General features: G+C 55.2%; 1 protein-coding gene across 4 annotated transcripts in view; it reads left to right on the top strand.

Annotated features, from left to right (window-relative positions):
• LOC133352316 (SPRY domain-containing SOCS box protein 4-like) overlaps nucleotides 1-24,221 on the top strand; it is a 40,140-nt gene extending 15,919 nt beyond the window's left edge. For 3 of the 4 annotated variants that reach the window (XM_061567902.1, XM_061567904.1, XM_061567903.1), the window contains exons 2-4: nucleotides 6,700-8,307; nucleotides 9,889-10,321; nucleotides 16,841-24,221. In XM_061567902.1, coding sequence (XP_061423886.1) covers nucleotides 8,026-8,307; nucleotides 9,889-10,321; nucleotides 16,841-16,968 — 843 coding nt within the window. In that variant the 5' untranslated portion in view covers nucleotides 6,700-8,025 and the 3' untranslated portion in view covers nucleotides 16,969-24,221. Of the gene's footprint in view, nucleotides 1-136; nucleotides 329-6,699; nucleotides 8,308-9,888; nucleotides 10,322-16,840 lie in introns of all 4 variants that reach the window. The other variant, XM_061567901.1, reaches the window with a different exon arrangement.
• Nucleotides 24,222-27,804: the final 3,583 nt, after the last annotated feature.

The following is a 27,804-nucleotide window of genomic DNA, read 5'->3' as shown; positions in this document are numbered from 1 at the left end:
CGTCCCCTCTTATTCAAGGGTTATTATCACTCGCTGGCTATCGAGGCATCGCCGCTCGGCGTAGGGGAAACGCAACAGGAGCTGTGTCGCGGGAAGACTTTGGGCCTCGTCATAAGAATGTGAATTTCTACCGCAGGCTCTGCACGTGGAGCCTGAGATGAGCTCCACCGACGCTCATCTAGCAGTGGAGAATTGTGGAGGCAGACGCCTTTGGGCACGGCGCTGGTGTCGGCGCATCGACGACGGAGTGACCACCGATTGGGTGATATCGGAGTCGGCGGGTTCCATCGATCCGGATTTGGCCACCGAACGCCACGCGCGATGCACTGTACGTGTATAGAGCCATTAAGGGGCTGCTCTTGCCTGCCGATTGCTCTGCCGAGTGCCGTCGTCCCGCGGATCGTAAAACGTGCGTGGGTAGGTGTGCTTGTGTGGGTGTGCGGGTAGGTGGGTGGGTAGGTGGGTGGGTAGGTGGGTGGGTGTGCTTGTGTGGGTGTGCGGGTAGGTGGGTGGGTGCGCAAGTGGGTGAGTGTGCGCGTGTGCGCAGTGCGTGCAATGAACGAGGCCGCCCGAGTTTGATTACCGCTCACACAGCCAACGTCGGTGACGAATATCTGAACCCGTTCGACACGGACTCAGATGGGCGCTTGGCGCAGTGTGTGTAAACCATCAGCGGCCTTGCAGAGACAACCGTGGCTGGGCGTGGTAGCGGCCACGACTGGCCAAAATGTGACATGTTGACTTTCAAAGCCGGTCGCTAAAAACACTTGCCTGAACCGTCAAGGGCTATACGGGGGATCTTTGTCTCGAGTGTGCGAGTATTAAACTGAATGGATTTTTAAACAAGTTGAGAATAAACACGGAAGCTGATAAATTCCCCGCACTGTTTACTGTGCCCGGCCCTCACCGAGGCCTCGTCCCCCCACGAGGGGAGGGGCTCTCCTGACCCTGACCCCTGGACACTCACGCTTCTGAGACCAACAATACTGGGCAGTGACACGCAGTGCGACAGTGACACAATCGTGTTTTGGCACGGTCGATTTGGGGAAGTGGCACGCAGGGTGGCAGTGCTTTTTTTGAATGGCTCGACACAGGGCTGCAACGTGACTGTGCGTGACGGCGACACAATCGTGTATCCGTGACGGCCCTTGTGCTTCACTGACGCAACAAGGAACTGTGACATCTGGAGAGACGGTGACACGACCACGTGGACTCTGTTATCCCCCACTCCCACCCCACCCGTCCCGTCGTACTACACAATCTGCCCATCCTGTCAGGGCCTCCAACCAATTCCTTCTTGACCTTTAAGCTCGGCGGGTGGCGATCGTGGTATATTTAGTGTGCAAATCTTGGCCGTGTGCACGAGCCACAGGGATCAGCTCCCCCCCCCACCACCGCCACCACCTCTCCCCACCACCTCTCCCCCGCCTGCAGGCCCAGACTTCATCGACTGGTGGGACGTACTGCTGGGTGGGCAGCGATTTCAAGGCCTGCACGACACACGGAAGGGTGGCAGTGGCCAACTCCATTCCGGTTGCCTTTGTCTCCCCAGTGCTGCAGTAGACCTAGGGGAGACCCAGGACTGGTACAAATAGAATCCCCCACTCATGTTAGCCGTGGCCGGGAATCGAACTTGGGTCGCTCGGGTACATAGTGCAGTTTTCTAGCTACTGCACCACCACTCCCCCATAAGATATACAAACAAGTATCCCCTGTATAGCATTAACAAACTTTTGGGGCAAGTGCTGTTATCGAGCACCTATGAAGGCTGGCACATCACACGAGGGGGTGGGTGGCCAGCACCACGCATGGCCACCTTGGTTTCCCGAGTGGTAATATATACCTGCACACACACACACAACAACCGCCAACATTCATCACTAAATGGAGGTGATGTCGCCACAGTGCTGGGTACTAAGCTAGGTGCGCTTTGAGGCTGTCACTTGATGTGTCGAAGGATTGGAGGTTATGGGAATGACCCAGGTGTTACGGGTTAGCTGACTGAGATGACTGCCAGATGCACCACTCGCGCTCCCTCCACTGTGCCAACTCGCTTCCTTTTAGCCACCGCATGGCAAGATGGCACAGCTCAAATGTTACGGTTGCAACAGCAACGAGCTAATTGAGTTCCAATACGATCCTTAAGGATCATCAGGACTCTGCGGCCACAAGTTAGATTTGGGGCCCCATCGTTCATGTCGAGGGTGACGTTTGTTGTTTGAGGGTTTTGTTTTGGCCGTATGAAAGCCGTCTTCATGGGAGGAGGCGGGGGAGTAAACTGATGAACCAGAACAAGGTAAAGAGGAGTCTGCTGTTATTATTCTGAGTACTTCGGAATAAACTAAGAGTCACTCTGAATAAGGGCCATTGACAGAATTGTGAACCTACTGTATTTGTTTTCTGTCGTCAGTCTGCGTCGATGACGAGAAGGCGGCGACCCGGTTGACTTGCAGCGCTGGGCCGCGTCCGCGTGCGGTTGGATCCGTCGGATGTTGCTCCGACGTTGGCTCAACGTGTCCCATGGTTGCCGGGGAGTCGCGTTGAGTTGCGCTTGCGCACCGCTGCCAAACAAATCTTGCCGGAAATGATTATTGGTCATTGGTCCAAAAGGAACCCACAGGCTGATTGCCCTGGGCGTCACTTTTAGTTTATTTTGTTTGTGGAAATTTGTAGTCTTGTTATTTTTTTGTAACACTCTGTGCAACTTGCAGATGCAACCTGATGAGTCGGACTGCCGTCCGATGGGTGAGCCTCGCCGTGGTTCTGCCTGCGCCACGAGCTGGCGCGTCATTTTCAGAAAATATAAACGGGGAGAAAAACACCTCCTCCCCCCTCGCTCTGCCCCACATCGCCGATGACCCCCGCGTGACCCCAACGCCGCCGCCCTCCACCCCTCCTCCATCTCTCCTTTTTGCTTCGCTCTCCGCTGATGGCCGATTGGCCCATTTATTACAAAAATCTCTCCTGGGCTCCCGGAGGACCGCGTTCTGCGATGGCAACAGCCTACGGCAAGCACTGTCCTGAAGGCCCGAACCGCTATGTGGCCGGCAACAAACGGCACGATCAGAGCTGTAATAGACACGAGTTCACACGTTTGTGGAATTGAGCAAGGCTATTATTATTTAAGAGTTTGGGACAAGAGGCGATGGCAGGGAATTTGAAGGTGCAGCAGTGTGAGGGCAAGAAGTGATTAGCATGGTTGGCTACGTATGGTGTGAAAGAAGTTCAACACATGCATATATATACGTGATGGGTGAGTGTGTGGATGAATAACTGAGCTGTTGTAACCTGCAGTGTGGTGAGTGGATGAGGGGGTGAGTGGGCTGTTGTGACCTGCAGTGTGGTGAGTGGATGAGTGGGTCAATGGGCTGTTGTTACTGAGTGTATTGGTTGAGACAAAACTGTCAGTCTGGTCGACCGAGTCCCCAACACAGGCGGAGGAAACGAGGAGTGAAGTTCACGGAAATGGTAACCATGGCAGTAGTGATAGAAGAGGGATAAGGAGGTGACTGACCCTCGGCGTGCAAGTGGCTGGAGTGAATTAGCCAGTGCTGGATCATCAAACAACCCGATTGCTTGACGGTTTGATGGACGAATGCAAATCTCGAATGAGGGAAGACGTTTTCCTGTCTGATTTGTGAATGAACGTTCGTTTTGACTTGACGCAAGAATAAGAAAAACAGCAGCTGACGGAGAAACCCAGCGGTGCTGATCATCATGTGCAGAGGTCGTGGCTCACAGAGGTCATGAGTCACAGAGGTCGTGGCTCACAGAGGTCGTGAATCACAGAGGTCGTGAGTCACAGAGGTCGTGGCTCACAGAGGTCGTGGCTCACAGAGGTCGTGACCCAGAGGTCGTGGCTCACAGAGGTCGTGAGTCACAGAGGTCGTGAGTCACAGAGGTCGTGAGTTAGAGGTCGTGACTCACAGAGGTCGTGGCTTACGGAGCATGCGGCCAAGCACAGGGAGACATTTTTCAATGAACACGAAGTTCTGATTCATTCTCATTTTATTTGACTGCGCTCCTTCATCATGGAAAGCCTCACTGAGTCTCGAGCCACTTTTCAGGAGGGTCCTGCCAAGTTTCTGCAGTCGAGGGCAACGTGCCTGCTCTGGGTACTCCCAAATGAGTAGTTTGTTTTGTAATCTTTCCGCATTCGGCTGTTTGGCCATTCTCAGTTACACTTCGTGTGTTCACCGTGCCAGCTGGGCGATTTGTGCCATTGCTGGCGATGGAGACAGCGGCACGACATCCTCAAAACACGGGCTAAAAGGAATGTCTGTGTTGGATTGTGGGTAATAAGTTATAATATAAACAGGAAAGGGTCTGTATTACCACAAACAAAATAAAACTAGAATAGCATTCATGACTGTCAGCCTGTTGGTCACTTTGGAGCTGTGTTGTCCAGTAACCTTTGTGTAGGCAGCAAATCCTGAACTGATTTCAACTCTCCGATTCTCATCAGCAGAGTCTGGTCTGTTTAACAAATGCCGATGTAAAACATTGGTCCAGAATCCTCATAGGCTAACGTACCAAACTATTGTTTTACGTGGCTATACGGAGCTTGTAATTATTAAAGTGATAGATATAAAACGTGTTAACTCGTCGAGAGTGGTATCTGAATGTCGTGACATCGGAGGTAGTGCTGCCCCCCACTTGTGGGAGAAGGCCGTCGGCCACAGACCAGGGTCCCGACCTTCCATCGGGGACCTTCGCTTCGCCATTGGCCAAATGTGTCGCTGATTTGTTCGAAGAGAGATCCGAATGCGTCGGGTGGTTTGGCGTTTGTCAGCATGACAAACACTTGCGGTGAAGACAATTACACTGAAAACTAATTTAATTTTAATTTTTTTTAGTTACCAGCAACACCGAAGTGTAGTGCAACTGGGGCTCACAGATAGAGACTCTGGCGCCGGGGCTGTATTTTGCACGTGTACGCACACGTGTGCGCACGTGTGCGTACGTGCGCGCACTGTTGACTGTAAATTGATATAATCTATTGAGCAAATGAAACCGGGTGTGCCTTTTTTTAAACTGCTTGCGCCAGCCACTCTGTTTTCCAGGAGTCACAACCTCAGCTTGAATTTCTTGTTTTCAATCTGTTTTCCCTTCATGGGGGGTGAGTGGACGTGATTTAAACGAGGAGGGGGGGGGGGCTGGGGTTTGGGGGGACAGAGTCAGGCGTTGATTTGCTCCATCGTAGGATTCTGCCCGCGCCGACGTGTTCCGCGAGAGCGGGGAGCCTGTGCCACGGCTCCGAGCCCCCTGGAGTGAGCGCGGAGTCTCCGGTCGCCCTTGGCGGAGCCCATTCCGCACGTCTGGCCTCAAACTGATTGTTTCTATTTGTCCTCCAAATGTATCCCGTTTGCGCTATCGGTGCCACGTCGTGAGACGAAGCGTCCATTTGGATCTCTCGAAGGGCGGCGTGACCCTTCGTGTCGGAGAACGGCCCGCAGAAGCGGATGCTACAAAGCTACCTTGGACCGATGAATGGCACGGGCAGAGCGGTCGTGACGTCGGTGGGGATGCCATGGCAGGACGGGATAAGCAGCAGCTTGGAATGGAACGTGGCGTGAGGCGTGAGCAGGAAGGTTGCGATGGGTGGGACGCGCGGTGTGCAGCGTGGAGGAGGGCACCCAGAGGTCGGAGACGAAAGGGGAAGACCTCAAGTCACACGGGGCTGGTGGTGAAATTGCCAGAGCGGCGCTTGCAGGATGTGTTGCCTGTGTAGCAAGGGGAAGATGATGGAATAGTGTAAGAGCAGACTTAGAAGGTCGGTCATCTACTGTTCATCTGGTCGTGGGATCTAGCAGACGGAAGGAAACGATGGCAGGCAGAAGCACGTCCGCAGTGACTTGTGGATGTTCGCAGCCGAGGTACGTTTTGGGCAGCGTTGAACCGTGGCCGCGGAGTGCACGCGCGCTGGCTTGGAGTCCAGGCCTGGCGGAAGCGAGAGAAGAGGGGGGAGAATAGTGAGCCAAGTTGGGCCTCGCCCGCAGCGGGCGTGCAACAGACGCACACACACAGTCGTGACATGTCGTTGGAGGTTTGGAGGTGAAGAGGCATACGACGCTGGTGACCAGGATGATGGTGGTGGTTGATGAGGAATCGACCGCCGCCTCTGCCCACCCGGCAGTAGGAGTGGGTTGAGCACAGTCGGTTGGCAGACGTTGACGTCCGCAAGATCGCGCCGGTCTGCCTCTCCCCCCCCTTGTGCCGCTCCACTCCCCTGCACGCACTCTCTGCTCCAGCAGCCGACGCTCTCCGTCAATCTCCCAGTCAGCCTTCGCTCGGTGGGAAGTCGCTTATTCTATTTTGCCGCTCCTATGGTCTGCAACTCCCTTACCCCTAGCCATCTGTGCTGTCGACTGCTTCCATCTTTTCAATTCCAGGATCTGCGTCCCTCTGAAACAATCATGTCCACTGTTTCTGCACAGAGTCTCGAGGTGTGCTCACACGTGGACACGACATTAATCCACGTTGTACTAAATTGTATTGACGGTTACGCTGTGGTCTCTTGCAGGACATCGCGTGGACTGCAACGTCCACCTGGCAGCAGTCGGTGTTTGTCCTTGATTCCTCGTTGACCCTGATCCCGCATAAAGAGAGAGCGCGGTTCACACAGAACGATCGCGCAATCGCAGCCTCCAACCAAAGTCTCACACCGTGGCATTTGCTCGCTCTGTGTGCGTTTCACAGCATATGAAGCGGACAAGAGGCTGCCCCTGCTGGAGATAAACATCGTCGCCTCCGTTGAGATTCCGCTCTCCTGTCTGGGAGAAACTCCACGGGAGCGGCCCCTTACCCGGAACGGCCGCGACCGCCAACATGGCTGCTTCCGTGGGGCCTCCCACGGTGGGCCTCCTCGGGGGTCAGGGCTCTTCGTTGGTGTAGCCGCAGGCACCAAACGACGGCAGAGGATCGACAGCTCCCCTCGTCATCGTCGCCGCAGCGCCCCCTCGTTGGCGTTTAACTCGAGTTGTTGACTCGTCGGGGTCCCCGCTCCAAGTGCCGCCCCTTTCTGTGCTGGCGAGGCCATCGGTCTGGCGATGAGTTCAGGAATCCTCGCGTCCTGCCACGGCGAGCAAGCGGCAATCTTTGCTCACTCTGGATCGCAGAGCGGATGACTGAGCGCCGGAGTCGGTGGAGGAATCCAAGTGGGCGGGCGACCGCGGTGGATTGAAACTGTTACGCTACGACAGCAACAAAGAGCGTGGCCTCAAGCCCCTTGAAGCTTAAAACCAAAACAATCCAAAAAATTTCGCAGAAATAAAGTCAAGAGTGGCACAACTAAAATATCCGATGCATTCACGACCAGGTCAGAGCCAGACACAAACAGTGCAATATGCTTTGACAAGGGGCCCTGGTTTTAGAATAGAAAAAAATTACTGATAAAATACATCGGAGTCCGTCCAGGAGTTTCTGAAAGACACGGAGCGTCGCCTCGCAGCGGTTGAGTGTCTCACCGCCTGAACGCTGAATATTGCCTTGCAGCAGTTTGGCCCAGAAGGGGACCCTGATCTCGGCCACGGAAGACGCCTCTAGCTGGTTGGCATCGTTGGTCGCGCAGCGGTAGAGTGCGGCCCGCGTCGGTGTCTCTGCATCTCAGCTCCAGGGCAGCAGCAGCAGTCGTAACGATCGACGAGCAACCGACGAAACGTCGCAATGCAGGACCCTCCTGAAAAGAACCATAAGACTCATTGAGCCTTCGCCGGCTAAATAAAGGATTTATAATTACATAATTACTGGCAGTGCTAGTGCTCCTAGTGTCGTGGGAGTACTGTCAGCGATAGCGCGGTTTGAGGTAGCACGAGCATCGGCAGTAGTGGTAGCAGTGGTAGTAGCGGTGGTATCAGGATCGGTGGTGGGATTGGCAGCGGTATCGACGGTAGGAGTGTCGGTGGGATTGGCGGCAGCGGCGTTGTTGTCTCGGCTCTCACACTGGTGTTGCCGGCAACGCTGACGCCGGTCGTGGCCGTGGCGGTGCCGGTGGTGCGCTACGGGAAGCCCCGGAGCGAGCGGGCCATGGGCCAGAAGGTGGCGGGCGGAGCGAAAGCGGCCGAGGCCCCGGACCCGGCTCGTCGGGGCCACGGCGGTGGCGGCGCCGCCTCGGCTCGCGCGCCCGACCTCTTCTGGCCGGCGCGCCTCGACTCCCTGTTGGAGCTGCCGCCGGCGCCGCCGGAGGTGGCGCTGAGGCACGCGTGGAACCCCGAGGACCGCTCGCTCAACGTGTTCGTCAAGGACGACGACCCCCTGACTTTCCACCGGCACCCTGTCGCGCAGAGCACGGACGCCATCCGCGGCAAGGTGAGGGGGGTGCACGGGGAGAGAGAGGGGGATTGGGACAGAGAGGGGACGGGGAGAGAGAGGGGACGGAGAGGCAAATTGAGAGGCACAAGTCCATGAGAATCACTCGAGCTCAGGGGAGAGGGAGCATGGCAAATGACGAAGGGGCCATGGGAACCTGGGGTACAGGGACATCGGCACCAGTTCATCATCATTCTCGCCGGCCATGATCTACCCACTGCTGGCTGAACGCCTGTCCCCTTGCCATGTCGGTCACACAGTTTGTCTAACCGTGCTTCAGCAGGCCGGTCAGTGTGGGTTAGCCGTGGTCGGGAATCGAACTTGGGTAGCCTGCTTCATAGTGCAGTGCACTAACCACTGAACCAGCACTCCACCGCATTATTAATGGTACTGTACATGATTAGTGACGAATATTTTATTTATTTTTAATAAATTAAATAATTCTGTAAATTGATAATGCCGCCACTGCTGAATAATTAAATCGAACATCTGTGCAAGTGACCACCACAGTGAGCCATGCTTGTCAATGAAACAAACAGTTGAGTGTGCTGGTGAGAACCTGTGTGTGCCCGTGAGACCCCATGCCGGCCAGACGTCTCTTGGTGGCTCTGGCCACAAATTCGCGCTCCACGATTTGATCGAGAGTGTGCGGTGAGGCCGGAACGGCGGCACGTTGAGGCCGGCACGGCGGCGCTTCTTCTCCGGCATGAATATTGCATCGTGCACTTAGACGCCAGCCCCCTCCGTACCCCGAGCCTTCGATTTTTTATCTTTCTCTTCTGCACGTCATTGCCACTGTGTTTAACATGCATAATTCAAATACGCGCGTTTTCCGTATGGACCACGCGTCGTGCGCGCGCTCTGTGCCTGTTCATCGAGGCGGAGAGAGACCCCGGTTAGTCCGGATAAAATAGCCCATTTTATCATCGCCTATTAAGGAGAGTGTGGTTGCACAGGGATTCATCATAGATTTTTGTGTCAGGTCGTGCGAGTAAAACGTGTCGCAAACCCTGCACCTCCCGAATAGCACGGTTGGCTATGTACGGTGCTAAAGAAGTTCAACATATGTACACACTAAAAAACTATTGCGCGAACAAACGTGCCAGTCTCTGCATTGCCGAGTCAAGGATGCAATGTGATGGGAATGGGAAGAGAGAAGAGAAAAAAATGCGAAATGAGAGGAAAAGGATTGGAAAGAAACAGAGAAACGTGAGCGAAGGGGTCAGGAGAGATGATGATTGGGGAGGAAGAGAGGCTGCATCAGGGGCTCGACGCTGCTGCCGCTGCACGGAGTGGAGTCTGTTCTCACAGTGGGCGGGAAGACGGGGGGAGGGGTTCAGAGTCGGGGTGTTAACACAGAAGTCACGTTATTTACGGGAGGTTTGGGCTAACGATGACGATAAAGTTGGTGACCTAGACTTTGATAATGATTGTGAAAATGATGACAATGATGGAAAATCTGAATGATGATGGACGACAACGTTCAACACAATGGTGACAACAGTGACCACCATGACGAGATTGCTGAATAAACTTGTAACTCCTCCCCGCGTGCGTGCGTGCGTCGCCCGTGCCGCCCAGGTGGGCTACACGCGCGGCCTGCACGTGTGGGAGATCCGCTGGCCGAGCCGCCAGCGCGGCACGCACGCCGTGGTCGGCGTCGCCACGTCCGAAGCGCCGCTCCACTCGGTCGGCTACGCGGCGCTCACCGGTTCCACCGCCGACTCCTGGGGCTGGGACCTGGGCCGCAACAGGCTCCTGCACGACTGCAGGAACCGGGCCGACGGCGGCGGGCGCGCCTACCCGGACGCGCCGGCGTCGCTCGGCACGTTCGAGGTGCCGGACCTGTTCCTCGTCGTGCTCGACATGGACGAGGGCACGCTGAGCTTCGTGGCCAGCGGCCGCTGCCTGGGCGTCGCGTTCCGTGGCCTGCGCGGGAAGAAGCTCTACCCCGTCGTGAGCGCCGTGTGGGGCCACTGCGAGATCACCATGCGCTACGTCAACGGCCTGGACCGTGAGTCGTGGCGCTGGAGAGACGCGTGCGCCAAGGAGTTGGCGCGGTGTCCGCCCGTTAGTTTTATTATTTACATTCTACACATTGACGGCGCAGGTTGTTGCGGGGCAAGTGCTCTTAGCGAGCATCCACGAAGGCCGACGTGGCGCACGAGGGGATGGCGCCCGGCCACCTTTGTGTGCCGGTGATTAAATATACACACCGCACCAGGTACTCATTTAAGGCTGAGCCGACCTAGAGAAGGCCCAGGATCGGTTCAGATAATCGCCGCTGATATCGCCCATGAGTGGGAATCGAACTCTGTCTGCGGGGTTCGCAGTATAGTGGGTGAGCCACTGCACACCACCAGCACGCACTGCAGATAAAAACATCCTCCATTCACGAAGTGATGGTGACATCACCATGGTGCTTGTGCCATACTAGGTGCAATTTAAGATTTCTTGAAGTGTCGAAGGCTTGCTGTCAGGAGGTCACGAGACAGACCCAGGTTCCATGGGTTAACTGCCTGCGATGGCTGGCAGATGGACCTCCTGTGACCCTCACTGTGTCAACTTGCTGAATTTTAGTCTTGCTGTTGCTACTGTCGCTTCTCTGTCCTCAATTGTTGTTGAGGGATGACTGCCTCCTACTGCCCAATAGCACACACACACACGTACACACACATGAGCCAAAGACACAGAGAAGCCACATTCCGTGCAGCTGGTTGCGACCAGAGTTGCCTAAGAATGTAAACTGACAGTGCTGGTGCGTGCGTGTGTGTGCACGCACGTGTGTGTGCAAGTGTGTGCGTGTGGACTGAATAGTGAGCAGTAGCGTAGTGGTTAGAGCACTGCACTACAAGACCGACGACCCGAGTTTGGTTCCCGCTCACGGCCAACACCAGTGACGATTATCTGAACCGGTCCTGAGCCTCCCCAAGGTCGACTCAGCCTGAAACGAGCACCCGGTTCGGTGTGTAAACATCGCCACCGGGGAGACAAAGGCGGCCGTGCGTGGTGCTGGCTACACCGTCCCGATTATGTGGAGGCATGACGGCCTTCATGGGTGCTGCTCGCTAACAGTACTTGCCCCAACAGCCTGGGTAGCCTATATGGGGGATCCTTGTCTTTGTGCACACTTGTGCACGCATGCAGAACAGTTTAGGTCTTTTGTCCTGGGATTTGATTTAAATTTAAACAGAAACAAGAGGCTGGGCGGGCGTGCGAGGGTGGTGGGAGGCAGGCTCGGTGGGGCTAAAGAGCAGCAGCAGAGCCAGCGGGACGAGGGAAACAAAAGGCGTTGGTAATAATACGCCAGATAAATTACGCCCCGGGGAAATAAAACCCAGAAATCAAGGGGCCCCGTTACCAAGGCACGCTACCCAATGCAACCGTGGCGCATGGTAATGTCCGACGTCGATTATTTACCCGGATTATGATCCAGGAGACCTCGCTCGAGTCTCACGGCGAATTTCCGGGAAGGCCCCAAATTGCCACGCTGGGGTCAGTTTGGGTGTTTTTTTAAATTATATTTAACGAGCGTCTCGCGAGTGGAAGGCGACCGGAGTACCCGGAGAAAACCTCCTCCCGAGCAGGGTTGCGATTTCCGCACCAATTTCCGCAAACATGCTGTTTTCGACCGCATTTCGCGGTAGTTTCTGTGACCCTCTTCCGCACAAATTTCCGCAATTTGCGGTGATTCCTGGGAAGACTTCCGCAAATCGTGACTTCGATTCCCGCCTATACCGGTGCCGTACTCGCGCGGTTGGCGCACATATCTCGCGTCTACCCACTTGCCTCTGCCGTAGCTACTCTATACCTACTGCAAATAAATACACTTTACTGCTAACGATAATAGCTCATAACATCACACACAGATTCAAAAATGAGCAGCACCCCCACCACCAAGAGCAAGCCTATCGTCCTCGAGCTCTGGTTCCTCGGCCGCCTGTGGCTCATGTACGACGAGGAGAAAAGCGCCTTCTTCTGCACCACGTGCTCTGCCGCCGGGCCGAGGTCGTGCATCTTCCACAAGGGCAACAAAGGATATACCCCGGGCGTCTCGGGCAAGTTTTCCCTCGACCGCATCGTCGACCACGGCGACAGCATCGGCCACCTCAAGGCCGCCGAGACGCTCCGAGCAAAGTCGGCCTTGGAGTTGGCCTTCCAGCGCAGCGGCGAGCAGGAGCAGAAGAGCATGGGCGCGGCGGCCGGCGAGTCGGGCGCCGCCGACTACACGCTCTGGCATTTGCACGCGCTGCGGTGCGGCTACTTCATTGCCAAGCACAGTCTGCCCTACTCGATGATGGAGCACATCTGCGGCCTCGTGCAGACCAGCATCAACTCGTATGCGGGCAAGCAGGCCTTCTCCACTGCCAGCGGCACCTATGGCTCATACTGCTCGCGCGACAGCGCAGTCGACATGGTGGAGATCTGCAGCACGTCCATCTTGGAGAAGACCGTGCACGAGATGCGCGAGGCCAAGTTCTTCTCGATCAGCTGCGACGAGAGCACGGACGTGGCATCTAGCAAGAACGCCGTCGTCATGGGCCGCTACGTATACTGCAACGCCATTTGCATCCGCATGCTCGGCGTCGTCTCCCTCTCGAGCGGCAGCGCCAAGGCCGTCTTCGACGCCATCATTGAGCTGCTCGATGGCCGCGGCCTCGACATCGAGGACCTCATCGGCTTCGCGAGCGACGGTGCGTCCGTCATGACGGGCTGCAACACGGGCGTCGCCGCCCGCCTCAAGTCAGTAGTTCCACGTTTGGTTTCGGCACATTGCCCAGCGCACCGTGCTGCTCTTGCGGCAGAAGACGCTGAGAGCGAGTACGAGGAGGAGCGCATGCTCGTCGTCGCGGGCATCTACAACTACTTCAAGAGGTCGCTCCCGCGCAAGGAGCTGCTCAGCGCGGCCATGGACAAGCTCGGGGCCCCGCACCTCAAGCTGCTCCTCGGCGGGTTCACGCGCTGGCTCTCGCGCGGGCAGTCGTTGCACAACATGCACCGCCTCGCCCAGTCCGTGGCCGAGGTCCTCGCGGACGACACGAGCTCCGTCGCCGCCGCCAAGTACTACAGCTACTTGCGCTGCGTGGCCTACCACGTCTGGATCGCGCTCATGTCGGACGTGAGCGGCATCCTCAACATGCTCAGCACGGCGCTGCAGGCCGACGACATGCACATCGTGAGCGTTGGAGGCATCGTCGCCGCGACCGTCCTGCAGCTGCGCTACACCTTCTTGACCACTTTGACGCTCGACACCGTCTCGACACCGGCGCTCCTCGAGCTCAACGAGCGCCTCGGGGGCAACGTGCAGTCCGAGGACGAGGACGAGGTGGCGGCGACCTTTCGCGCCGGGGGCGAATACGTACAGCGCCTTGTTGCTCATCTCGAAGAGCGCTTCCCAGAAGAGACGCACTCCACGGTACGGGCGCTCGCCATGCTGTACCCAGACGAGATCGCCAAGGCGGCGCACATCCAGACCTTTGGCGTGCACGAGATCGTCGCGCTCGGCAAGACCTACCTGCCGGACGCCTCCTCCTCCGAGCTCGTGACGGAGTACAACCACTACAAGTACTTTGCCATCGGCAGCTTCCGCGGCGTCGGCGCGACGGAGATCCTCAAGGTCGTGTGCAGCAACTCGCACATGCAAAAGTCCCACCCCAAGATCCTCACGCTCATCAAGATCGCTGCGACTTTGGCGCACGGGTCTGTCGACTGCGAGAGGGCCTTCTCTCTGCAAAACAACATCAAGACCGAGGAGCGGTCGCTCCTCACGTGCAAGCAGTTGAACGCGCTTATGGTTTGCGCCCGCGACGGACCAAAACTCAGCAACTTTGATGCCGAAGACAACATGAAGCGCTGGAAGAATGCGTTGAAGAGAAAGTACATTTCGATTTAAAGCTTTCGTGACTGCAGGGATTCATCTTCTTGGTTCTTTCGGTAAAGTCACGTAGAAGGGAAGTAATAAAATAATAAAAATAAAACATAATTAAACAATTCTCACGACGTTTCGGCCACAACGCAAGCAGCCGTCCTCAGGTGAAGAATGAGACAATGCCAAGCTAGGAGCTTATATATAAGCTGCGTTGGAGGTGGAAGAAAGAGCGCCTTAACAAAAGAATGTGCATATGAAGAGGAATTTAGCATATACATGGAAAATGCGTAGGAGGTGGGCGGGGGGGTTTCAAAGTCATATTATGCTCATGCATTATGCAGGATCAACAGCACCAAGGGGGGGTGCAGGGATTAGCAGTAACAAAGGAAAGGAATGTTAATGATGTGTAGCTGCAGTTACTCAACAACCACGTAGAAAACTAAAGTATAAACTACATAAAAAAACTTTAGTTTTCTACGTGGTTGTTGAGTAACTGCAGCTACATATCATTAACATTCCTTTCCTTTGTTACTGCTAATCCCTGCACCCCCCCTTGGTGCTGTTGATCCTGCATAATGCATGAGCATAATATGACTTTGAAACCCCCCCGCCCACCTCCTACGCATTTTCCATGTATATGCTAAATTCCTCTTCATATGCACATTCTTTTGTTAAGGCGCTCTTTCTTCCACCTCCAACGCAGCTTATATATAAGCTCCTAGCTTGGCATTGTCTCATTCTTCACCTGAGGACGGCTGCTTGCGTTGTGGCCGAAACGTCGTGAGAATTGTTTAATTATGTTTTATTTTTATTATTTTATTACTTCCCTTCTACGTGACTTTACCGAAAGAACCAAGAAGAAGAAAGTACATTTGCTCGTAATCACGCTCTGCCTTTGAATAAAGTACATTTGCTCGTAATCACGGCTCTGCATTTGAATAAAGTATGTGGTTCTTGTGCGGAAATGCGGAAATCATATATTCATTGCAATCAGTAGCTCAAAGCCCTGCGTGATGTTGGGACTTGCATATATCCTTTCCAATAGAACGCATTAACGTGTTGTTAAAAGCGCGCGGTCATAGGAGTAGTCTTTCCACCGTTTGCGGTTCACTTTAGCAAAAATGCGGGAAAATTTGAACCCTCCTTCCGCATTTTCCATGCGGAAATCGCAACCCTGCTCCCGAGGGGAGAACGCTCAACAGGTTCGCAGACAGGCTGACGTCCCACTTGCTGTGCTGGCCACCTCCTGCGCCACTCACTGCCCAGCGGCTTTGGGATGAGTTCACGAACCGACTCCACTTCGCCCCCTGCTGTGAAAACTTAGCAGCGAAGTCAACTTTCTCTACCGACTCCTGGCCACTACCGCACAACCCGGCGGTTATGGGAGTTTTGCACATCTCTACGTGATCCACCAACCCTCGCCTCCTAACCGCTGGCCATAAGCTTCAGGCTACACCAAAGCACAAAACTGTTTACTCAACGTGGAGAGACGGGCGACTCTTAGCAACCGTGGAGCTCTTCTTGGTTTTGTCTTAAACTCGCGCAACGCTGCCATGTCCTCCCACGTTGCCTTCCAGCCTCATGCGTGAGAATGTCCGAGCGGGCAGGCGAGCAGGGCGGGCGAGCAGGGCGGGCGAGCAGGGCGGGCGAGCAGGGCGGGCGAGCAGGTGACGATGGCGGCTGTCAGGCTTGGCGAGGCAGGAGGAGGATTGATGAGATGGAACCACGTTTCTAGGAGTCGGCTAAGAATGTGGGGTGCTGGCAGGAGGTGGGAGAGGGTCGTTAATTGTGGGGGCTGGGATGACTCCGGTGGTGGTGGTGGTGGCGGCGTATCCAGGGATTATTGGAGAGCGCGGTGGCGCGTGCACGGGGTCGAAGAGAGGCAAGCACAGCAGCCGCCATCACCGCTTGGGCCATGGGATTTCTCTTCTCGCGACATTTTGTCTGCGTACCTGTCAACAACTTTCAACAACGTTGATGACGATTGACAGGTCGTCAACAAGGATCGGTCGTCGTCATCGTCAATTATGAGACCAATGGCTGCCACCTTATTGTTGGCTATGATGCTGCCAAACGGTGCTCACTAACGGCACTTTCCTTAGTGGTCTACGCACGCGTAACGGGGACATTTTGGTGTTCCTTGTACCGTGCACGGGTCCAAATCCGCCTCCACGATTCTCGCCGCTCTCTGTTCCCACCGCCCCCCACAGTCGTGGCGGCGAACGCACACCCGGCGTTTAGTTCGCTCCAGTTGCTACGGCAACTTCGTTCAGGGGTCGGACCGCTGAGCCGGCGCTCGCTAACGGCACCTTCCTAAGCGGTTTACAGGCGCCTACAGGGGATTCTTTGGTCTTCCTTGTATCATGCACGTGAAAGAGCACGTGGCATCGTTTACAAGAGTACCACAAAGGTGGCCAGGTTTGGTGCTGGCCACCCATCCCCTCGTGTACTGTGGCGAACTTCAAAGGTGCTAGCTAACAGCGCTTTCTCCAACAGTTTGTTAAGTCTATACGGGGGATCTTTGTCTTTATGTACGCATGTGCATGCTCTCAGTTTGAGCCAGGCACGTTTGTGTGTGTGTGTATACCCGTGTGCTCACGATGCTCGTGTGCGTGCGTGTGTTTTTTCTCGGCGCTTCTCCTCCGTCCGTCTCCGTGGCCACAGCCGAGCCGCTGCCGCTGGTGGAGCTGTGCCGCCGCGCCGTGCGTCTGGCGCTCGGCCACGAGCGGCTCCACGAAGTGGACGCCCTGCCGCTGCCCGCCGCGCTCAGGAGCTACCTCCTGTACCACTGACGGTGCTTCCGCCACCGGCCCCGACACCGCCTCCGCCGGCATCGCCAGCAGAGTCGTCGACGCGAGCGGTTTCAAAAACAGCGTCGCCCACTGCCAACGCCACCGCGTTTTGATCCACGAGCACTGCCACCAGCAGTCACCACCACCTCCGCATCCGTTAGCGCCGTCACTACAATTACCAGCGGCGTCACCGCGACCACGAGTATCGCCACCGCAAGTCAGTCGCTATATCATTGTCACAATCATCATCGGGTCATTATCACTGTTAGCATAATCCTCATCAGGATTGAAGACATCATCATCATCATCACAGCCAGTCATGAGCATTGTTGGTGATCGTATTCATCCCGCGAGTCCCGATCATTTCAATCGGCACCGGCTCGACGCTTCGCCGGCACCCTCCGCCCGCGGTGCCGGGTGGAGAGGAGCACCGCCGTCGAGGCCGTGCGGACTCGGCGAGCCGTTGCCGACGGGCACGGAGCGACGAGGTCGTCACCCCGCGCCGCCTCTCCACCGTCTCCTCACCGCGGCGGCGTCGACCGTCGAGGAGCGGCGGGAGGGGGGGGGGGGCGCTACGCGCCGAGGGTCTCGACGAGAGCCGCTCGGGAAAGCGGCGCGGCATGTCCCGGGGGACCCCCGCGGGAGACGCGGCGCCGGGTCGCGAAGGCTGCGACGGAGACGCGGCGCCGGCTCGCGAAGGCTGCGACGAAGCCGGCGGCCGCGGAGGCACGTGACGTCGCGCGCGCTCGTGAGAACCCTCTTGCTGGATTCATGAAAGGGACCGGGTTGCTGCAGCGACGTCTTCCGTGTCCGGCGGAAGGTTCCTGGGACCACGAGGGACGCGAGGAAGGATGGCGCGAGGAGAGAAGCTCAGTCCAGGGTTCGAATCTGCCTCCACGATGCTCGCCGCTGTCCGTCGCCACCGCTACCCACGCCACGGTCGCTCGAGTTGCCGCGGCCACTTCGTTCCGGGGTCGGAGCGTCGAGCCGGCACCGGCAACGTCCTGGGTTGGATGCCGAGTGTCAGTCGTCCGAGATTAGACCGGGTACTCAAATCGTAGTACCGAGTCGATGGACCCAGCCCCGTTACCGATCATCACACAAACAACCCCCCCATCACATTGCTCTTGCATTTTGCACGCAATTTGGCAAAAAATTCCAGGACTTGTAATTAAAAAACACTTCAGTTTGACTCATGCCACCAACATCATCCAACCAACATCGCTGTAGCTGGGATGCATGGGCAAGAGCAGCACCCCCTGGTGTGGACTGAAGGAATCTCGGAAGCAGTTCCGTGATCTCTCCTTCTGCGGCCATTCTCGATCACAGGGCGATGTGCCTGCTCACTGCTCCTCGACGGTTCCCACTGCATTCTCCACCTCGTGACTTTGACGCGAATAGCACAATTGTAAAATACATGGGGGGGTCGGGGTTGGGGTGGGGGGGTGGTTGGGGGGGGGCACATAAACTTTTTGAACAAATGAGACTTCACATCCCAGAATGGTTTCTGCCACTATGTCACTAAGTGGCAATGTCGGTCAAGAGACGGATCGGTTGTCAGGGGAGTCGGAGCCGCATGTTTGGGATACCAAGGGGACAGCCTCAACACTGCCTGGAGAGAACGTGACTCACACCTTCATCCAGCAGTGGATAGAGAAGAGACCTGCGGTCAATTATAATCATAATAGCAGCATTGTTTAGCTGCAATTACAATAAGTATAACACTGCGATTACAATTCACTAGGAGTGACACAATTATCAATTGTAATTGTCCCTGGGTCTGGATAGAGAATGGCACCTTGCACGTGCTTTGAGAGTCTTGGCACTGCAGGGAAACCCAGATCGTGATGAATGAAAAGAGAACTTCGTAGGAAATCGACCTACGTTGGCGAGGGTCACATTTTGGTGGTTGGGGTAACTTGGCAACGTGCCGCGCTTGTCGCCGCTCGCCCACAGAGAGATGTTGACACCGCGGGCACGATGAGGTTGATGGTTGGGGACGAGGAGGGGTGGATTCTAACCCCTAGATTTGGGACGCCACGACCGGCAGCGTTTACCGTCCGGGACATTGGGCAGGGCCAGTGGAGCGGCCCGCCGGCCCTCCCGACAGCTGGGGAGCCACCCGCCTTCTAACCGCCTGCATTCAATAATGATGATGATGATGTACAGAATATACCGCTCGCAGCCACGTGTCTAAGAGAGCAGCGTCGCGACGGCGGCAGACGGGAGGGGGCTGCACGCTGCAGGAGCGGCTATTTGGGTTCCCGCAGATAGAAGGCGTCTGTCGCCTCGTCAGCGGTGGTAGTGGCCGGGTTTTGTAATCGGGGGGGAAGGTGCCGATTTGGCAGCCGTGGATCGGCCGACGGCAAAAGGGGAGAGTCGGCGGCACGCCGAGCACGCTCCCCCTGCATCGCCCGCGCGGAGACGACGCCGACGTCTCGTGCGCCGAAGCGGTTAGTGAGAGCCGCCTGTTGAGCTCCGAGCACAACGGCAGCGGTTTACCCAACGCAGCCGCTAAGTGCCAGCAGCAGCAGCAGCGTTGTCGCAGTGTGATGTGGGGCATATTGGCGGTGGCTCTGTCAGTTAGGGCAGCCTTAACAATTGAAAAGCAAAATGTATAATTAAAAAGGAATCCATTATCGTCATGCCTATAGGTATATGGTGACTGAGGCGCGTGAGATTTCGTCAAAGTAAAGGGCTGGTACCTGCCCCCCTGAAGACCTAACATCACGGCCGCTCTCCCCACCTGCGGACGATCAGTGCCGGCGCCACTCCACCTTGGGCAATTAAACGGCCGTCGGCAATCATAACGCAGATGTACGAAATTATTTACCAAATAATATATTTATATCCTCGCTGCGAGCTTGGCATGAAGGACGCAAAGCCACCGGCTCAGTCTGCGACTGGCACTGCCCGAGCATTTTGTACGATTTACGATGGTTTATTATTCTTTTAGTTGCTACACAATTTCTGTACGGAGACCGTTTACTCAGGGGTAGGGGTGGTGGGGGATTTGCCGATTGCACTCCCAGGATTTCCTGCTGCGGCCGTAAATTCACGGAGCCGATCGGCAGAGAACGCTTGTCGTCTCGAGCCGCGGTCTGACAATGTGACGATTTACGCGTGCGGCTAGCGAGCTCGTCGCCAGAGCCCGGCTGTGTCAACGCGCTGTGTCATCGCGCGCTCGAGTGCGGCACGGCCTCGACCTCGTGAACGCGTCTCAAGATGCCCTACAGGGACTGTCACCGCGGAGGCCGTTGGCGATCGTGCTTCGTGCCTCTCCCGATATTTCGTTGAGGTCGTGTCGCACGGCGTTCGGCACGACACCCGATGTTTCGCTCCGCGCGCCGAGAGCTTCGACTTGAAGCGACACGTCAGGCATCGTGCCGAACGCGCGGCACGACCCAATCGCACGTCCGAGAGCCGTGTTCAGCCATATTGAGCCATATTTTTTTACATTTCAGGAGAACCGTGAGAAATATTTCGACTTACATCCTCATTCAGACACACGTAATAACTTTGGGCCGTGGTCTGCGCCCTCCTGGACTTGACAAATTTATGGAAGCGCAGAGAGAAGTGGTCATCTTGGCAGAGAAACATAAACAACCTTGAAATCAGCGGAATGCTCATAAGAAAGGGGCCACGTGCCGGCCATGTGATTTGGGGTCGTGATTCGAGGTCCTCTTGTTTCCGCCATCCCCATTCTACTGTCGCTCATTTGATTGCTGCGTGGTTTATAGCGTCGTCAGCACTCCATGAGCCTAATTGTAGCACTCGCCATATCACTTGCGTGTTCGGAAATAATTATCACAGGCACGATTCAATGCATTTATCGCGACCGTAAAAAAACTGGTCAGACACAAATCAATGCATCGTTAACATATGATTTTAAAAGTCCTTATATATCATTATAAGCATATCGATAAAATATTCCTCCCAAGGTAAAAATGCTGCCACAGTAGTGTGGCGGTAGCACAAGCAATCCAAAGGTCGCTGGCGCGGCAGTTAAAACATTGTTATTAACCACGCCTCTGTTCACCCAGCAATTTTAAATGGCTATATCACAGTCGTGTGGCGGGGTAAAGTGTGGGTACACCGACCCCCTAGCAGCTACAATCAGCTGGAGCGAGCGGTGCTCTGAAACACGTTCTCATAGTCCCATGGGCCTAGAGCAGAAATGCGACCCCACTTGAGGTAGTTACTTGATAACACACTCGATTAAAATGGTTACCACATCGCCCACTATTCTTGGCCACACAATTAAACCGTAGCCACGAGGCGGTTGCCATCTCAAGGTGGCACAGAAAAGTGAAACGTGGACCGTAAGCGGCGTTCGTCGGGCCAACCGCTCTGCTCAAGAGCCACCGCCGGCGACGACGATTTAATGCCACGGTGGGCAGCAGCAGCGGGGGGGGGGGGGGGGGGGGAGCCATGTCCAAACCTCGGTGGGGTCCGCTCACCCTCGCCTGACCCCGCGGCGACACTCACGACGCTGCCGAAGGTCATTTGGTCATTTGAGCGCCGATCCCTTCACACTTTGCGCTTGAGCGCCGGCTCCTTCTCTCTCTCTTTCTCCAGAGAGAGAGTCGGGTCACGGCACGGTTCGCTGCGCAGTATTTAAGTGAATGTTCATTTTAATTTAATTGACCTCGATGCAACGACACACAGAGGTGTGCTCACGAACAGCAGGAGGACTCAACTCCCACGATGCCTTGCATGCACGTCACCACCACATTGCATGCAATGCTCTCGGCCTGGTCTTCTACCTCGCTGGAAAGCAGACAAACGTGTAACCAAATTATAAAAAATGTAAATCCTATACTCTAATGGAAAAAAGCAAATAGGCCATGCAGGCCTCACAGATTGTTTTGCTTATTCTCACGGTGAATTACAAACTGCAAAAAAGCCATAAACAAAGATGCAATTACATCATGCATGGCAGGCACACCTCGTATGCTTACGCTGCCAAGAGCATCCGAGTGTGGCGAACGGACTCGCAAACAGACTTTTTGCCTTATCGCGACCTCTATCACCACAGGGGTGAAACTCTCAAATCCCACACGCGCCTTCAGAAGCTGTTGCATTATTCTTTGTGGACGGCGATTTCTCCGACCGCCGTGCCAACGACGGTGAAGCCTTCATTGGGCTTGGCGGTTTAAGAACAGGCGACAGGGCCCTAACCGCAGCTTGCGGACCTGCGAGGTCGTGTTCAAACCCGTCGCGTGCGAATGCTGCCGGTAGCGTGCATGGCAAGCGAACGCCGGTTACAGATTTCCCGCATGATGACATTTTCTTAGGGAGTGGGCACGTTTTTTTGTGCAAAATTTGTTTGAAAATCGTTCGAATTACCGCCCGCCTATTATGCAACCCTCCGCCTTCCTGTTTAGTCGTTTCCATTTCAGAATCCACCCAATTCAACAAAAAAATCTCCAAAAGAGCACACAAGGCGTTGGGCTGTCTTGCCTGTGCACACAGACTGTTGTTGTGTCCACCACCACTGCCTACACCTGCCTCCACACGCGAGGGTTGCCACCTGTCCTGCTTTCACCACGAGCATCCTCTTCTTGAGGTCGCTGCTGGCACCAGGGAAATCTTCCGAGTCTTCCTGGGGCATAGAAAGTCCCAGTTTTTGTGAGTTTCCTCATACACCACTCCAACTCATCACATTTACACCCAGGTATCCTTTCGTCCAGCATTGTGAGATATATCATTCTTATTCCCCTCGCATCTCCTGGATGTTTGTGCCGCAGGTGGCAACCCAACCACAGCACTTTACAACAGCACCAGTTCCCCAGCTCGGGCACCACCAACCCTACCCCCATGCCGACCCATGTGCACTAGAAATCCAATGCTGTACACACTGTATGCACTATCAATACCGATCTTTGCTTGTACGGCATGGGGGAGGTGGAGGTGGTGGCTCGCGAAACGTCACACGGAGCAAATCGTAAGGGCACAAAGCACCCGCAAGCCAACGCCATAAACGCTTCGAGTGCCTTGTTTTTATTCACGAACTCCTCTCCTTGGCGATCCCGGCAGCTGCTGCTCCTCTCCCATTGCATTCGTTCATCTTTGACCGCTCGCGATCGCTACCAAGAGCCCGTGTGACCTCCTCCTCATCCTCCTCTCCCGCTCCACCCGAGCGTGCGTGGAGCCGTGGCTGGCGCCTTCAGAAGTTCTCTCTTTTATTTAATTTCATTCTGGGGTCGTCTTCATTTCACGGGCAGCGAAAGCGCCCGCGGCCGTCGTTCGTTCGCGGTTCGCAGCCACCGCGAGGCGTCCCTCGTCGCTTCGTTGTGCTCACCACTCCCAATTGTTGTGCTCACCACCCCGTGTCGTTGTGCTCACCACTCCTAATTGTTGTGCTCACCACTCCCAATTGTTGTGCTCACCACTCCCAATTGTTGTGCTCACCACCCCGTGGTGTTGTGCTCACCACCCCGTGGTGTTGTGCTCACCACCCCATGGTGTCGTGCTCACCACCCCGTGTCGTTGTGCTCACCACCCGTGGTGTTGGGCTCACCACTCCCAATTGTTGTGCTCACCACCCCGTGTCGTTGTGCTCACCACTCCCAATTGTTGTGCTCACCAATCCGTGTTCGACTCGCGCAACGTTCCTAGCTTCAGCGCATGCTTACAGTTTCCATGACGGATATTCACCCCGAGGTTGTACTTATTGTTGTTGTTCTCTGGGAGGTGGGGAGGGAGGGGGGGGGAGTTGTTTGTCGGTGAGATGTGACAAAAGTTCACGTTGAGGCAGGCGAGGCATTTTGCGCCAGGACCGATGAATCGGGGTTCACCTTCATCCTCGCCGCAGTTGTCAGCACGGCACGCGCCACGGCAGCCATCGAAGAGCTCAGCCGTCCGTGATCATGTTCATTTCATTTTCGCGCATTTCAATGTCCACGTTTCGAGGCTTTAAATTGAATGTCCGCAATTAATAGCGGCGGTGTGGAGTTGGTGGTGGGTGGGTGGACCCCGAAGAGATGCAATGGAGTCGCGAAATAAAAACGTGGGGTCCTTTCTTCTCGCAGCCCCTGAGGTTGTGCTGTGCGCCACTCCCGACGCCACGGAATGCCTCCGCCGTGTCTCCGCCGCGACCCCCACACGGGCTCCGCGTGACCGCTTTGCCATCGACAGTTCGTTCATTTTCGGGAGTTTTTCTCGCTCTCTCCACATCGAGTTGGTTTTTGTCGTGCGCGCCCGTTTGTTTTAGCGACTGTACAAAATGTCGTAATAAACTAAAATCTTTATGCAACGCCCATGGGTTGTCGCACTCGATGGCAAATGACACGTGCGCGCTCTCGTCTCCAGCGCGCCTCCTGTGCCCTGGTGCCCTGCTCTTACTCGGAGCGTGTCCCGAGTTACGCCACTTTGGTTGGTGGCGCCCCAGCGGCGAGTTCACGAACCCCGGTCCGTGTCCACGACGAGCCCACGATCTCCCGAGCTGCAAACACTCCTCGGGACTTTAACCAGATCCGTTTTGACCCAATAAGAAAGCAACGTCCTGGTTTGACATTTATGTCCATCACCCTAGGGGCTATCTGGACCGATGGACATGATTGTTGTTATGTTGTTGACTTCCCCCCCCCCCCACCTCCGATTCGCACGGTTGGATACGTGCGGTGCGAAAGTAATTCGACATACAGACCATATGCTGCTTACAGACTCGTGGATGTGTGTGATGTATAACCACCTACACGCCACGCAATGCGCTGTCTGTACAACTTTGCTGTGCGGTGCCGAATGGCTCTCACCGAGTTTAAGAGTCCTCGCCTTGAACACGAGGCCCACAGCACCAAGTAATGGTTCGGCGTCTGTCTTAACAGGCCACACAGAGCGTGTTGACGAGGCTGCACTGGTGGGCAGGGGCTTACAAACACAGACGCGAGACGCTCGAGGCAGGAGAGTGGAGGGAATGAAGGCGTGAACGCACGTCACGGAGACGCGTGGAGATGTGGAGTCATTAATTTGGGATGAGATTGGGAGCCGGGACGGGAACACCGAGGCGATGTTGGTGTGGCAGTGCAGGTGAGGAGCGCTGTGCAGTGCCACGAGGCAGGAGGAGTTCTGCTGCTGCGGTGGCAAAGCTCGGCTCGGACTCGCCTGGGATGGCCTCAAACAACGGGCAGGAGCCACCGGCTGCCGGGGGAGGAATGTGGCCCCACAGCGCCACCACGCAGCGGCAGCACATCGGGTTCGTTCAAGTTTGCAGTGCAGCATTAGATTAGCCAGTCCCCGCATACGTACATGGCTGCCTTTACAACAGCAGCAGCGACACTGCACCTCCTCGGAGGATCCCGGACGCGAGATTCTCACCCGCTCAACATCCAAGCGTTCAGCTGAAATTGCCACGCGTCTGGACAGATGAGCGATGTCCCGTTGCCTCTCAGGCTGTCCTGCCAGGCCGCTAGTGTCCAGCCGACTGCACGGATGCCCTCTCAATCCTGACCTTGGCTATCACACCCTGGGGGGGATCACAGCCGAAGGCTGGCGCTGGTCCATGGTACCGTGAATGCAATCGACCGCCTGCGCTCCGCTGGCGTGGCGGTACAGCAGACGCAGGTGGCGTCGAACTGGTGGGTGAGGAGGGCGGTGGCGGTCGCCCAACGAGCAGAGATCGGTTACCAGAAACCCAAACGCACCCTGGGACGCAGCTGCCATTCCCCCGAACCGATCCACACGCGACCGAGTGCACCCGCGATTCCGTTGTCAGTCCTGGTGGCCAGGTGGGTCGCTCCGAGTCGCGAGCATCGCTACTCCGCTCAGGTGAGCGGCTTCCTCCTCCATGAGGATGTAAAGCCAAAACGACACCTGCCGGTTCACCGATTTGTCAAGTCGAGTGGGGTTTTTTTGCTACGACAAACCCACAAAAGGACCCCTGCACAATGTTCCAGAGTGCAATAGTACCTGGCGGGTTTACACGACCCGAGGCAATGGCTCGCATCTACAAACAGCAGCCAGACCTCTTACCGGGAAGATATACAATGGATGAGTGACACCATTGACATTACACCGTTTATAAAAATCCTCTTTTGGGTGAGAGATAAATTTACCGTTCAGCGGATGTTAGTCAAGGAGACGGACAGGGCCGTTCGAGGTAAATAATGCCCCACTCCTTCTTTCGCGTGGATGATGGAGATGCAAAGCAACTACATTTTCACATTCAGGTGGGCAAGCCGGATAACCGCGTCAGGAGCAGCGGAGTGAATCACCGCTGTGAGGTCTCCTTCGTATGTGGACCAAGCATTGCGTTATATACTGTATGTCTATATATAAACTTCGCCGTTTCAAGTTAAGGCAAATCCCTTTACTCAATGGCAAAGCAAAGTGCAGCTCTTCAAATGGATTTCCACAACAGCTGGTGACCAAACGCAAACTGCCAGAGCAATCTCAATCTACAAGGAAACATGCCCACTTTTACTGCGGCTATTTTAAAATGCGATGTCATCTATTAAGCCTTTTGCTTATAAATAGGGCATTTACAAATCTGACGCAGGGTCGAAGCCGACGCCTGCAGTCGTCAGCACATGGCACGCAGCATGTGCCTTCATTTTAAGCTGGTGGGGGTGGGAACATTGGGATTGACGTTGAGGACCCAAATCTCCACGCAACTCTCCCTTTCCCAGCCGGTGCTCGTCCGTTTCAGGTCCACAACCAAGTCTGTCGACGAGATTGAAGGGATGCTCACGGTTTCACCAACAATACAACGCTGGGTATTTGAGGATTCGCCACCAATCAATGACACAATTCGGTTTATGGAAACATTATTTCTGCGTCTCCTTTGTACTGTCCATCTCCTATGTTCAGTTTTGTGGATTCAATGAGCATTTTTACTACTAACAATAACAGCAAGGGCACAATTACATAGCTGCAGTGCGAGACTTTATTTAATTTCCTTTAAGAAGCTTACAGTTTCTAGAGTGATCGGAACAGTCGACAGGACTTGCACAGACTGACATCAATAGCAGTGAACAAGCACACTGGTAAATGAAAAATCTGAGTGTCCACGCATTTTCAAAGTTTAGTTTGGCGGAGAAAAATATGAATCACAAGCAAGCCATCTGAATGATAAAATTTGCTCTTTTTTAACTATCGTGTTTTGTAAACAGATTTCCCTTCTTGAAAAATCGGACAGGTCAAAATGCAGACAATTTTGAAATGGGTTCCAGACACCACACGATTTAGCTTTCAAGTTCTTCCCGACTTCGTGCAGCCCAATTTTACCATTTAGACGTACAGACAGGCCACTGAAAAACTCACAACGTAACGCACACACACTTGACGATGAGATTCCCAAAGGTGACCACACCGTGAGCCCCAATAAACGGGCAGCTCTCAGGGCCGAGTAGATAATTAATTGGCAGTGTACACGTCACGTGCAGACGCCCTGGGCAGCATGGAAATCGACGTTGGGAGCCTGAAACGATGACCCAGACTGCAAAACAATCACTTTCAACTACGATCCGGTGACCAAACAACCGTGATGTTCCAAAAACCGTTTCGCAACCAATACTCTTTCAAACAGTGGGGTGCTGTATAGCAAGAGCTCATGATATTGATCCCTTAGTTGCAAGGTTTCTTTACGACCACTCGCTGCAATAAAGGACAGAAAGGTTGACACGGATACACGCCTACTCTTCTTGGCATCCCAACATTTTTAGGTCGATTTCCATGATACCTTGTGGCCTAAAGGCGTTTCATATCAGTGGCACTTTACTGATACAAGCGCAGTGTGTGAAATGTTCCACAGGGGCACCACAGGGCATGGGACACACGCGTCAGTCACCTTTAAAGAGCACGGGGTTTGTTTTGCAGGGAACAGGCACTCGCGCA

Source organism: Lethenteron reissneri, chromosome 40, assembly GCF_015708825.2.
Source record: "Lethenteron reissneri isolate LAM-NWPU_2019-01 chromosome 40, ASM1570882v1, whole genome shotgun sequence".
In the NCBI taxonomy this organism is placed as follows: Eukaryota; Metazoa; Chordata; class Hyperoartia; order Petromyzontiformes; family Petromyzontidae; genus Lethenteron; species Lethenteron reissneri.
Note: the sequence above shows the minus strand (reverse complement) of the source record. Positions and strands in the feature narration are given on the sequence as shown.